This window comes from Mustelus asterias, chromosome 3 (assembly GCF_964213995.1).
Source record: "Mustelus asterias chromosome 3, sMusAst1.hap1.1, whole genome shotgun sequence".
Classification (NCBI taxonomy): Eukaryota; Metazoa; Chordata; class Chondrichthyes; order Carcharhiniformes; family Triakidae; genus Mustelus; species Mustelus asterias.
In genome coordinates, this window is record NC_135803.1 from 31,052,922 (window position 1) to 31,067,228 (window position 14,307).

The 14,307-nt window shown below is 44.2% G+C and overlaps 1 protein-coding gene across 1 annotated transcript in view; it reads right to left on the reverse strand.

Moving 5' to 3' along the window:
• The window catches only part of ccdc39 (coiled-coil domain 39 molecular ruler complex subunit), a 69,513-nt gene that overhangs the window by 50,718 nt on the left and 4,488 nt on the right, over window positions 1-14,307 (reverse strand). The window contains exons 4-7 of the mRNA XM_078210092.1: window positions 12,976-13,134; window positions 7,957-8,049; window positions 7,613-7,741; window positions 1,782-1,973 (exon numbers count right to left, since the gene is read on the reverse strand). Coding sequence (XP_078066218.1) covers window positions 1,782-1,973; window positions 7,613-7,741; window positions 7,957-8,049; window positions 12,976-13,134 — 573 coding nt within the window. The remainder of the gene's footprint in view (window positions 1-1,781; window positions 1,974-7,612; window positions 7,742-7,956; window positions 8,050-12,975; window positions 13,135-14,307) is intronic.

Genomic DNA, 14,307 nt, shown 5'->3' on the forward strand with positions numbered 1-14,307 from the left:
GACAAAAGAAGCCAGTTGGATTGGTACACAAAGAAAAAGATCAGATCATGGAGCGAAAGTGTGGACACAACTTGTACAGAAACAACATGACCAGCAGGTGGCAGATGTGTTTAAAGATTTTGGGGGTGATCTTACAAAAAGAATTCTAAGTCCCGAACGAGCGTGAAAACAGGAGCGCTTCAGATCCATTTTTTTAGTGAGGCCACAAGTCCAATCCTATGCCACTCTGTTCAAAAAATAGTGCTAACTCTGTTTCCCGCCAGTAGAGGGAAGGGGCAGGACCTAAGCTCGCCAGAAAGCCAGAAGCTGACAGAGGGTGCAATCGCGCATGCGCAGATCTCTCTACTCTGTGCAACGGCCAGTCACCTCGGCCCCCCTGTATACCGCCCACCTCCCGCCTCCACACAATCACTGGCCTCCATGGCCGATCGACCCCCCCTGCACATGATCACTGGCCTCTATGGTCGATCAACTCCCCTGCACACGATCACTGGCCTCTGCGGTTGATCAGCCCCCCTGCATGTGATCACTGGCCTCTGCGGCCGATTGGACCTCTCCATGCACAATTGCTGGCCTCCGTAGCTGATCATCACCACCACCCTTCCACCCCGGCGATCACTGGCCTCTGCAGCTGATTGCTGCCCTTCCTCCCCCCTGTGATCGCTGGCCTCTGTGGCTGATCACTGGGATAAGGGCTAGGTGGTATTGTTGTCGATGCAGACTCGATGGGCCAAATGGCCTCCTTCTGCACTGCAGGGTTTCTATATAAGGAAGAGGAACGGATTGGAATAATCACACAGCTCCCTTCAGCTAGACAGAAGTTGTTCACAAATTGTATTAATAGCAACTTAGAAAATCCAAATATTTTGTATTATTCTCAGCAGTGAGTAGCGCTGAGCCAAAAGCTTTGGGTTCAAGTCATACAATCATAGAATCCCTACAGTGCAGAAGGAGGCCATTTGGTCCATCGAGTCTGCACCGAACACAACCCTATCCCCCTGACACCGAGGGGTAATTTACCACTGCCAATCAACCTAACCCAAGCATCTTTGGACTATGGGAGGAAACATGAGCACCCGGAGGAAACCCACGCAGACACGAGGAGAATGTGCAAACTGTACACAGACAGTGACCCAAGCCGGGAATCAAACCGGGTCCCTGGCGTTGTGAGGCAGCAGTGCTAACCACTGTGCCTCCCCTACCACAGGATTTGATGGCCAAAAAAGGTGTGTTTATAATGCAGTTGAGGTTGAGTCTGTCAACCTGTAAATCCTTCCAACATGCCATGGCTAGCGGTAAAAGTGGGAGAAACCCCTGGTCAGCAACATCTGATGTGGAATTGCACCCCTCAAGCTATAAGCCACTGGCAACCCGACCAGCGTCCTGTTCCAGGAATTATTAGCTATGGAAAAAGATGAAAGTCTGCCTCAGTGCACCACCAAGTGCAGGAAAGGGCAGCATGGCAGCACAGTGGTTAGCACTGTGCAGTTATGAGGATAAGGGCTAGGTGGCATTGTTGTCGGTGTAGACTCGATGGGCCAAATGGCCTCCTTCTGCACTACAGGGTGTCTATATAAGGAAGAGGAATGGAATGGAGTAATCACACAGCTCTCTTCAGCTAGACTGAAGTTGTTCACAAATTGTATTAATAGCAACATAGAAAATCCAAATATTTTGTATTATTCTCAGCCTAATAAATGAATCTATACAGATTCTATTTGCTTACTGGTCTCAGGTTTTTCATTTATAATTGTAAAATACAAATTATAACATGTAATTACCTCACTTTGTAGCTGAAGTCGGTTTGTCTCATGCTCTTGATATTCTAACCGAAGTTTAGCTGAGAGACGTTCATTTACAGAAATCTTGTTTTCATATTCTTTATTGTTATCAGTCTCATTCTTAAGGAACTGGATTTTCTCATTGAGGGCTGCTTCTTGCTCTCGTACTTCCTGCTTCACCTCTGCTAGGGCCTGTTAAAGAGAATTATTTTTCATGTTGTGAAATCAATTTTTTGAATTGAATTCAAGTCAAAATTATACAAGGAGTTTTGCTTCTGATATTTTTGAGGTACATTCAATTAAATGTCAAAGAAATTGCAGTCCTGGGATCAACAAAGTAGTTGTTCTAAACAGCATTTCATCTTACTGAGGGTGGCCCTGAGCTATTCTTTTGACTATAATGAAGCTTCAGCTGAGACCGAGGGAAAACCTTTAATGGGAAGCTTATAATAAAAGTTCAGAATTAAAGTAACATTTATCTGGTTGTAAAAAGTCAGAAGATCCTTTTGACTTGTAGATGAAAGGTAAAATAGATAAATAGAGCAATATGATACTTTTTGAAAGTTTGCTTTTGGTAAGATTGCAAATGCAATCTTTCTCAATAACCTTGTGGTTTTACGACATCCAAAGCAGAAAATAATATTCCTTCCTTGAGATTTTGCTGCATCTATTTCAGAAGATGAAAGAAGGTATGTATAGAAAAAAAATGTAAGAAGCAGTATGTAACATTTACAATGATTCGAATTTAATGTTTTATATTTTCAGTTTGCTGAAAATCAGTTTTTGGCACTGATAAAAATGACAAAAATTGCTAAGATAGGCACAGATGTGAGACGATTTGTCTCATCCTTCTATGGAAAACTCGAATATCCTCCTTCTGGAAGTACGACAAGAAAAAAAATCCTTCACGCTCTCGATAGGTTCAGCTTTTAAAACATTTCTTAAATATGAAAAAAAACTGGATAATGTTAAAAAGTTAAATGTACTCTCCAAACTTCTTGTTATTCTTTTAAAATAAACTGAGAACTTCGCTCCATCATGTGGCTAAAATGTATATTGCACTGAATATCGTTCATGAAAAACATTCCCAACTGCTTTGGAAAGGGAGTGTTTTTCCCTCCAGGCGCAATGGATGACAAAGTCCGAAAAGTATATCACCAACGGACTTTCTTGAAAACAGAAATCTAATTGAGCAATTGTCCCTTGTAATTATTAACAGATGCATCCAGAATCTCACTTTAACAAAGTACGATTGAAACAGCTTAAGATTGGCTGAAATAAGCACAGCTTTTTAAATAGGTACATACAGACTATTTATTAAACTGCTGGAATAGTCAGAAAAATAAATACCTCATAAGCTGTGATTTTGTAATTGACTCATGGAAATGCAAATTGTTAGTGTTATTTGCCTGATACAGTTGGTCCTAAGTCACCCCACTTAAAGTCATTTCGCTTTAACGTTGTTTACTCTTTGGGAGTTTTTTTTCAATTTACATGGCCATTTTTGATTTCATGTAATCAGTACCCTGGCCCTGTTCCCCCTGTGCTGAAGTCTGGGCCAGCTGCCAACATGTTCTGATGCCAAGATTGCCGCCAAAGTCACCAGAAGCCCAACCTGTGGGAAAAGAATGATTAGGAGAACAGGGCAAAGATCGGAAGCTGCCAGCCACTGATTGGGTGATGAAGTGCGAGGCCCCCATGGCGGGGAGAGAGGGAGAACCCCCATGCTGGGCTCCTTCTGTAGCCCCCATGTCTTTATCCATAGTACCCTCCCCAGCCTCTTCCACAACCGCTCCCCGGCAGCTTTGGCCCACTCCTGGCCTACTCTGCGGCACTCCTAGCGTTACTGCCACCTCCCCAGCTTCTTCCATGACACTCCGCAGAGCAGGGGTCCCGCAACCTGTCAGGAAGGGGTCCAGACTCTGGAGACAGAAAGACAGAAACAGAATGGGAAGAGAGAGGGAGAGGTAGTGGGAAAAGAAAGAGAGAGACACACACATTCACACACACACACAGTGGGAAGAGATAATGACAGAGTGGGAAAGGAGAGAGAGAGAGAGAGGGAGACAGAGTGGGAAAAGAAAGCAAGCAAATTTGAGCTGCGTTCCAGAAGTGCTGTGGGTGAAACACAGAATCTGCAACTCAGGGCTTATTTACATGATTTATTAATCTCTAATTTCAATGTATGTAGTATTTCTGTTGTATTCAGTGATTTATTTTGTTTTGCAAGTTATTCTAGTTCGGACTGCACAGGTGTGGTACAGTATTTCAACCTGTATGTTGATTTTTTTTTCTGGGCAAGAAATATCCAAAGGAATTTAACTCCAGCTTTAACATTAATTCATATGGGACCCATGATTCACATAAAATAGTTTCACTGAAATGCACAATTGTTAGGAACACCATCACAATTTTAAGTAAGGATGTACTGAGCGTGAACAATGTAAGCAATGGGGATTGAAAGTGCACAAACAAAACTGTATCATTACAATGGAAAACCAGCATCATTTTAGAAGACAATGGCAGGAAATTACTTGTAAGCTTGTTCTCTGCCATATCCAGGAATTCCAACCAGAAATTTTAAATGGATCTACAAATACAGAAAAAGGTATCCAGCGACAATTCAGTCATTTGAACCAAGACAATGTTAGATACAATGGATCTCTGTTAGCCCCTGGTATATGCAGCACTCCTCTAGCAGAGGAAAGGATATTTAAATTTAATTTATTTTTTATTAATTCAAGGGATCTGGTGTCTCTGGCTAGGCCAGCATTTATTGCCCATCCCTAATTGCTTTTGAGAAGGTGGTGGTGAGCTGCATTCTCAAACCACAGCAGTTTCTGCAGTGTAGGTACACCCACAGTGCTGTTGTTGTGGGGGGGGTGACTTCCATGATTTTGACTCAGCAACAGTGCAGGAACAGCAATATATTTCCAAGTCAGGATGGTGCGCAGTTTGGAGGGGAACTTCCAGGTGATAGTGTTCCAACGTGTCAACTGCCCTTGTCCTTTTAGATGGTAGAGGTTGTAGGTTTGGAAGGTGCTGTCTAAGGGGCTTTGCTGTATTCTTGCAGAGCATCGTGTAGATGCTACACCCTGCTGTCACCATGGGCCCATTAAGTTGCACCTGTTTTTGGTGCGAAAACTTGGTAAAGTCGGGCTTGAGGCGAGTAGTGCGATCCGTGCCCGCCTCCACGCCAGTTCCCCCTTTACCAAGGCCTGAAAATGGCTGTGATCGGGACCGTGCCCGAAACGGGTGCGACAGCCATCTAAATACATTTGCATGCATTTAAATTGGCTTAATGGGCTGCATGCCCAATTTTACCGGCACTTTCCCTTTTACCACCGTGTTCGCCCATCCAGAATCGGCGTGAAACAGACATGTCCCATAGAAGTCCAAATCGGGCGCTCCAGTTAGTGAGGAGGTAGGTGCCGAGCGTCCGACGGCTCTTTGCTTGAGATCAGCCCGGGGTGGGGGGGGGGGGGGGAAGGTCTGCTGCCACCCTGCTTGAGATCGGTGGGTGGGGGGGGGGTGTCTGCTGCCACTCTGCTTGAGATCGGTGGGGGGGAAGGGGGAGGGGCCTGCAAATGGTCTGGGTGGCGGGGGGGTTGGGGGATAAGGAGATGAATAATGTTGTGGGGGTGGGACAATGTCGATGAGGGTGCCAGAGGGAGGCATTATCTGGCCCGGAAGGGTTGTGGCAGGGGAGCAGCATTCTATCATTTTTTTTCTGCACATGCGCAGTTGGAGGCGCTGATCGGAGCTGCAGGGTTTCGGGTACGTTAAGTCCCGCCCACAGGCTTCTGCAGTGCGATTCGGAATCGCTGATTTTTTTTCAGGCAGAGTGCATATGGGGGTGCCTCAGAACGGGTCTTAAAGTCGGACCTGAAACACTCCCAGTTTCAAGTCCGCCCAGCACTTAGAATCAAAATGGTAAAATAAGGCCCTATGTTTTAGTGGTGAAGGGAGTGAATAGGGTGATAGTAGCCTGCATGACTGGCACCCTTTGTCTTCAAGGGTATCAAGCTTCCTGAGTGTTATTGGAGCTGCATTCATCCAGGCAAATGGAGATATTGCATCACAATCCTGACTTGTGCCGTGTAGATGGTGAACAGACTTTGGGAGCCAGGGGGTAAGTTTCTCAATGCAGAATTCCAACCTCTGGTCTGCTCTTGCAGCCACTGCATTTATATGGCCAGTTCAGTTTCTGGTCAATGACAGCCCCCAGGATGTTGAAAGTGGGGTTTTCAGTGATGGTAACGGCCTTGGATATCAAGGGGTGATGGTTAGATTCTCCCTTGATGGTCATTGTCTGGCACTTGTGTGATGCAAATATTATAATCCACTTCTCAGCCCAAGCCTGGATTTGTCCAACTCTTGCTGCATTTGGACATGGGCTGCTTCAGTATCAGAGTCGCGGTGAATGGTGCTGGATATTTTGTAATTATCAGCAGACATCCCCACTGGTGAAAGGAAGGGCATTGACGAAGCAGCTGAAAATGGTTGGTCCTAAGACACTACCCTGAGGAGCTCCTGTAGTGATGTCCTAGAACCGTGATGACTGACCTTGAACAACCATAACCACATTTCTTTGTGCTAGGTATCACTGCAAGCAAGAGTTTTCCCCCTGATTCCCACTGACTCCAGTTTTGCTCAGGCTCCTTGATACCTTACTGGGTCAAATTCTCCCTTGATGTCAAGGGCAGTTACTCTTATCTCACCTCTGAAGTTTTGCTCTTTTGTCCATGTTTAACCAAAGCTGGAGTGACTTTGGCAGAACCCAAACTGAGAGTCAGTGAGCAGATTATTGCTGAGCAAGTGCTGCTTGAAAGCACTATTGATGACCCCTTGCATCACTTTACTGATGATCAAGAGTAGACTGGTGGGGCGGTAATTGGCTGGGTTGGATTTGTCCAGCTTTTTGTGTACAAGACATACCTAGGCAATTTTCCACATTGCTGGGTATATGCCAGTGTTGTAGCTATATTGGAACAGCTTGGCTAAGGATGCGGCAAATTTTGAAGCACAAATTTTCAGTACAATTGCCAGTACATTGTCAGGGCCCATAGTATTTGCAGCATCCAGTGTTTCCAGCCATTTATTGATATCACGTGGAGTGAATCAAATTGGCTGGAGACTGGCATTGTGATGCTGGGGACCTCCGGAGGAGACCGGGATGGACAATTCACTTGTCACTTCTGGCTGAAGATTGTTGCAAATGCTGCAGTCTTATCTTTTGTGCTGGGCTACTACATCATTGAGGATGGGGATATTGGCGAAGCCTCTTCCTGTGGTGAGCTGTTTAATTGTCCACTACTACTAATGACTGGATGTGATAGGATGAGTTTAGATCTGATCTTTTGGTTGTGGGATCTCTTAGTTTGGTCTATGGCATGCTGCTTATGATGATTGGCATACAAGTAATCCTGTGTTGTAGCTTCCCCAGTTGATACCTCATTTTTCGGTATGCCTGGTGCTGCTCCTGGCATGCCCTCCTGCATTCTTCATTAAACCAGGGTTGATAGCCTGGTTAATAACCTGCAAAGCTAGGGCAATTGATTACATGGGCCAAGGCAGCAAACTTAAAAATATAAACATGTTTTTGAACATTTTACTGGCAGCAGTGAGACAACCAGCAAAGTCATAGATGTGTACCACTGCCAATCTCTGCCTATCCTTCAGGTTATCTCCCCAGCAAAGGCTCGGGAGTATGCCAAAATAATGAAATCACCCTCAAATCACATTCATTTCTATATAATCTCTTTAGCATGTGAGGGAATACTGAATTGTACTGCAAATCAGATTACAAATATGGAAATAAAGCTCCTTACCAATGCACACTTGTCCATTTCCTGATCTCTTTTCTGCATCTGTTCAATAGTGTCCTGCCACTGATCGATGAGTTCTTGCCTCTCCTTGTGGGATCTGCGAAAGTCATGTGCTATTTTGTCCAGCTCCATCTAACAATAGAAACAAGTTTCTAAATTTGTCTTCTATAAAATGTGCAATATTTATATTTGCTGCTGTACATTAATGTTAGTATGTTTAAACTTAAGATAATTATATTTCAGTACCTTATATGTAATGCAAGATTGTATTTATCATATTCACAATAGCAAAAATACTGTACTGTTGAATAAAAATTAAACTTTGAATACAGCTGTATGTATCTAACCTGAGCTGCAATCGTTTCAGTCATTTCATTGTCAAGTAGTTTACGCTTTTTATTTGCTTCAGCAGTCATCCTCTCCATCCGTACTGTAATATCCTGTAATAACAGAAATACTATCAAGTAAGTTTGTGCTGTATACAATATTTCTTTCCTATTTTTCCATTAGGTCCCAAAGTCACTAACTTTACTGGAACAGCACAATAGCAATAGCAACAACAACAAGAATAATAATTTAATAGCCCATTTGCTGTAGAACAATGTCCTACAATATTTCACTGGAACATAATTAGATAAAAGGGATATCAATCTCATGCAGATAAATGGAGTTGATTGGATAAAGCAGTTTTTAAGGAGTATCTTAAAGGGGAAAAAGGAAGTGGAGAAGTGGAGCAGTTTTAGGAAAGAAATCGAGAACATAACTTCTAGATAGCTGAAGGCGAGGCTACCATTAGTGGAACACAGGATGGTCCACAACAGGCATAGGAGGAGGAATGGATGGTTCTGGGCGGAGTGTCACTGTAAGACTGGAGGAGATTATCGAGACAAGAAAGGGATGAGGCTGCAGACAGACTGAGGAGGAGACTGATGAATAATACACCTTATGGTTACCATCATCAAATATATTATTTGTAACTTTGTTTAGGCCTTTGTCTTGACAGGGACAGAAACGTGATGGAAATATTCAAACAGGGAATTACATGAAAGATGGGCAGGTTCTTTTTTTTTGGATATGTTTATTGAAAATTCTCTTATATTTTACATAGCAAACAAACAGATACAGATCCACACAGTGCTTGTGTGTACATTCCAACGCGACTGGGCTCAGGGCTCCCTGTGACCAGGGGACAAGTCCCTGGTACCCTCGGCAAACCCCTCGCCCAAGTCCCGTCTAATTCCACTGGTAATGACGGTAATAATATAAAATTAAAAAGACAGAGGAATGCCGCTGGAGAACCAGCTGAGTGCCCAAACAGCCCAGGCTGTAAGCTAGCGAGCACAGAAGAGAAAGAGAGACAGCGAAGGAGAGAGAAGTAAGAGAGTGAGAGGGAAAAGACAAAAGTTCTCGTTGGTCCCCACACCTTGGCAGGGTGGGCAGATGGACTCAGGTAAAGGGCCAGGGCATGTCCACCAATCAGGGAAGGGGGGGTTCTGTGCGAGCACCCGGGGTCCTGGGGCCATCGGGTATCTACTCACCCGACTCCAATTGCAGTGTCCCAACATGCGCTATAAATGGTTGCCAGGTGTTATAGAACCGAGCAATGGACCCATGTAGCGTGCATCTCATCTTCTCCAGCTTAATGGTATCTACCACCTCCTTCATCCACTGAGAGTGCATTGGGGGTGCACCTGATTTCCACTAAACAGGATTAGTCAAACTCCGCCTGTAGTAGTAGTAAACGTTCCTTATATACCTCTGGGGACGGGCCCACAGCGTACGTGACACCAACTTGGGCGATACACCCCAGCAATTCCGATAACTTCCTACTTCCTGCTTCGCCTTGTGCGCTGAATAAGATATGATCTGGCCCCTTAAATAAGCCTTCAATGTCTCCCATAAAGTAGCTGCCAAGACTCCCAGGGCATCATTAAACTCTGAAAAATCATCGATCCGGGTGAACAGAAATTTAACAAATTCATTATCAGAGAGCAGACAAGTATTAAATCGCCAAGGTGTACGGGGGCCCACCCTCCTCCCCACTATCAAGTCCATTATCAAGGGAGCATGGTCCAAGATTACAATGGTTTCGTAGGAGCATGAGCACACAGCCGGGAGCAACTTATTATCCACCAAAAAGTAATCTATACGTGAATACGTTCAGTGGACAGGTGAAAAAAAGAATATTCCCTTCTAGTTGGGTTAAGAAACTCCTTGGGTCCGACACCGCGTATTCTCTGAGAAATTATTGAATAATTTCTGCTGACTTGGAAGATACAGCGTCCTGGGGAAGGAGTGGTCCAGGGCAAGATTCAACCAACAAATTGAAATCTCTGCCCAGTATCAACCGATGTGAATGCAAATCTGGAAGTAATGCAAAAAATGACCGGAAGGAGTTTTCACAGTCCCAGTTTGGGGCATACACATTGGCTAACAGCAGGGGTGTCTCATATAATTTACCCATGACAATGATGTATCGGCCATTTGAGTCAGAAATGACATTGGCTACTACCAAGGGTAAGGACTTGTGGATGAGGATTGCCACCCCCCGCGCCTTCGTATGAAAAGCTGAGTGAAAGCATTGACCGCACCCCCCTCCCCCCCTCGACCCCATCCTCTATGGAGCCTAAAATAGTCCACTGGCCTGAGGTGGGTCTCTTGGAGAAATGCAATTTGGGTACCCAGTTGTCGAAGATGTTGAAATATCTTACCGCGCTTAACTGGATGATTTAATCCCCTGACGTTCCAGCTAATCAACTTGATCGCTCCGAGGTCGGAGCGTCAGGGCCTCCTTGCCAGCATCCCACATTCCTAACAGTAGCCTGGTATCCCTCCTCACTGGGGAGTCTACCCCCAACCTCTGACATGGGCAGAAGCCACACACCAGGGTCCCCCCGCACCCCCCCCACCAGCCGCGGGGAACCAACCACGAGAAAGAGAGGGTGGGCTTGAAGGAGGCCAAACCACACCCACAGAGAAAAAAAGATATAGCAAAGACACAAAAAAACTCACACAGACCAAACCCGCAAACACAACTTCCCCCCGCATGCGCCCTCCCAAACAGGGCGCCTGTGCCTCCAACACCTCCTTATTCATGGCGCATTCACAGCACTCCACATGGGACACGATCTCCACCTCCTGGAAAATATCAAAAATCTGGAAATATCAACAGCTTATTTTCCTGGTACCTCAGGGCGGTAGCCTGTGCTGCTTGCTGCAGGATTCTGTCTCGTGCTGAGGTGTAATGTGCTCGTGCAATAATGGGCCGACGAGCTCCTCCCGATCTCGGCTTTGCCCGTAACACTCCGTGTGCGCGATCCAGAAGTGGCTCATCCTCAAATTCCAGGACATTCTTCAATAGCCAGGCAACAAAGTCTGTGATATTTGGGCCCTCGATTCACTCCGGAAGACCTATCAGACGGATGTTACTTTGTCTTTGGCGTCCTTCCATCTCATCACATTTCTCCCTTAGGGATTTAACCTCCGATGTCAAATGAGTAACTTGGCTCTTCAGATCGGAGATAGTGTTTCCACTAAATGCTTCCGAGTCCTGAAGCTTCTTCAAGTGGTTCTCATGGACGACGGTGACACCTTGGAGAAATTTAACAGATGATCCGAGCTCCTCTCTTAGCTCGTCTATCTTGGCCTGCAACTCAGTGGTCCAACTTACTGTCCAATCTTTGCATGACCTCCATAATAGCTTCCCCTGTCCTTTCGCTCTGTATGCTCAACAACATGTGCAAGAGCTTTGGAGGAAAGCAAAGTTGGCGATAGAATCATAAAATCCCTGCAGTGCAGAAGGAGGCCATTTGGCACATCGAGTCTGCACCGACTCTCCAAAAGAGCATCCCACCCAGGCCCTACCCCATAGCTCCACATATTTACCCCACTAATCCCCTAACCTATGCATCTTTGAACACTAAGGGGCAATTTAGCAGGGCCAATTCACCTAATCTGCACATTTTTGGGCAGCAGGAGGAAACCGGAGCACCTGGAGGAAACCTCTGCAGACATTTCTGGGGAGAACTCCACACAGTCACCTAAGGCTGAAATTGAACCTGCATTCCCGGTGCTGTGTGGAAGCAGTGCTAACTACTGTGCCACCATCTAGTAACAGTGATGTCATCCAACTGGATAAACAGCCAATAACATTAAGGAATTATCAAAGACAGCAAACCAGGAAATAGAAAACACTGATTAGCCTTCACTTTTTAATCATTTTACAGAGAGTGAAATAAGATTGGGGCATATCCATGGGATTAAGGTAAGAACATAAGAAATAGGAGCAGGAGTAGACCAAATGGCTCCTCGAACCTGCTCTGCAATTTAATGCGATCATTGCTGATCATCAGCCATAACTCCACTTTTCTACATGCTTCTCATATCCCGATTCTTTGACAGGCCAAACATCTGTCTGCAACAACATTAAATATATTCAAATATAGAGCGTCCCAATCGCTGAGGTAGAGAATTCCAAAGATTCACAACCCTATGAGTGGAGAAATTTCTCTTCATCTTAGTCCTTAAATGATCAGCTCCTTATTCTGAGACTGTGTCCCCATTTTGTAGATTAACCAGCCTGGAGAAACAACCTCCCACTGTTTCCCCTATCAAGTCCATTCAGAATCTTGTATTATTCTTGTAGAAGCTGAAATATCATAAAAACTTAAAAATTGATACTTGAAAAATCGATGACATTTTATCATAAATGAGAAATTTTACATTCCACAAATACAAAATTGTTTTTTTTCATGGCCAGAGAAGATGTTCAGAATAATGACACAGTATGCTGTTAAGAAATAGTTACACCTCATTCAACAAGGTGTAACTTTTTCAGGGGTTTCGCAGTGAGGATAGCATAGAAGTAGAGCTCGTGTTAATTCAAGTGATTTCTAAAGATTTCCACATGTGGAGACTTTGACAATTGAGTACTATGGAGGAGCAGGAAGTCATTGAGAATAACTTCTGGATTTCCTTGTTTAACTCCAGAAGTGGCTCTCGGTTTCACAGTCATAATCATGGCGAATGTTGACAGTTTTCCATTTAAAAGCACAAAATCAAGGCCAATCTGTTATAAGTGAAGTAGAAATGAGCTGATTCCTCTCCCTTTCCTGCCTTGGATCACTGAAGCTGGTTGCAACACTCTCACCCTTTCTATGACAGTAACCAGCTAACTTAACACAGAACCTGGATAAAAATCAGGAAAATCAGAAGAGAAAGTACACCTCTTGCCTTATCCATCAGAGGAGCATGCATGTGCTTGTTTTAGTGCTCACTTATGTTGTGTTATTTCATAGGGTTTATGAAAATTGCTATGGGACACATTATATTGCTGAGTAAACAAATAGTGATAAAACAAAACATACCCTGATTTTTCCCTCATCCTCTTGTGCATACTTCTGGATGGTAATGGCATCTTCATCTGTTTTGGCTGACTCTTCCAGCCAGGCCTCCAAAGCTTGCTTGTCCCAGTTCAACTGACATTTCAAATCCTCAATTTTCTGTGTGTATCTATAGATGTTATTCTAAAAACATGAACAATTATGTATATTTTCTCCAGTATCTCCTTTTAATCCTAGCATGTTTAGTCACAGTAGCAACTAACATTCAAACATATAGTGGTCCACTGAATATTATAAAATCTGCAAAGTGCGAATCCAATAAATCCTGTTTAGTGTTTATAAAATATATTTGTGTCTATGTTTAAGAAACAAAAACCTCCCTTCAATGTTTCTTTACTGTTGTCTAGGCCTTCAAAGTGAGAGGATTAGAGTATAGGAGCAGGGATATCTTGATGCAATTATACAAGGCTTTGGTGAGGCCACACCTGGAATATTTGGTCTCCTTATCTGAGGATGTTCTTGCTCTAGAGGGAGTGCAGAGAAGGTCAATAGTAGATGAGCATTGAAGGAAGGTTAATTTTTAGGATAGGACTGCTCCACCCGGTTCCAGAGCCACAGAAACCCTTGCATTGCCACCTCTGGTGTCCTGTAAAGATCTTGCATTGATCCTCTCCGATTTCTCTCTACATGTTGGCCTTTGGTGATATCATCTGAAAGCATAGCGGTAGTTTTCACATGTATGCTTACGACACCCAGATCTGCTGCTAGACTCCTCCACTTTTGCTAAATTATCAGACTGCTCATCTGATACTAAAAGCAAAATATTGCAGATGTTTGGGATCTGAAATTAAAACAGATTGGACCTACAAATCCGTCCAACATGGCCAATGGCTGGCGTTAAGAGCGGGAAAGACTCCTGGTCACCCACGCATGATGTGGAGTGGTGCCTCTCAAGCTATAAGCCTCTGATGACAGATTAGTGACCTATTCCAGGAATTACTAGCAACGGAAACAGGTAAAAATCTGTCTTAGTGCACCACTGGGTGTGGAAAGAGAATTGGACTGGAATTTTTTATTCTTCCTCTCCAAACTAGACAATTTGCCCACATTATACTCCATTTGCCAGATGTTTGCACACTCACTTCATCTATGTTCCTTTGTAGCTTCCTTACATCCTCTCCACAATTTATTTTCCTGTCTATCTTTGTGTCCCAGCAAATTTAGCAACCATACTTTCTGTCCCTTCATCTAAGTCATTTACATATATTGTAAAAGTTAAGGCCCCAGCACTGATCCCCGTGGCACAATGCTCACCACATTCTGCCAATCAGAAAAAACATTTATGCCAACTCTCTG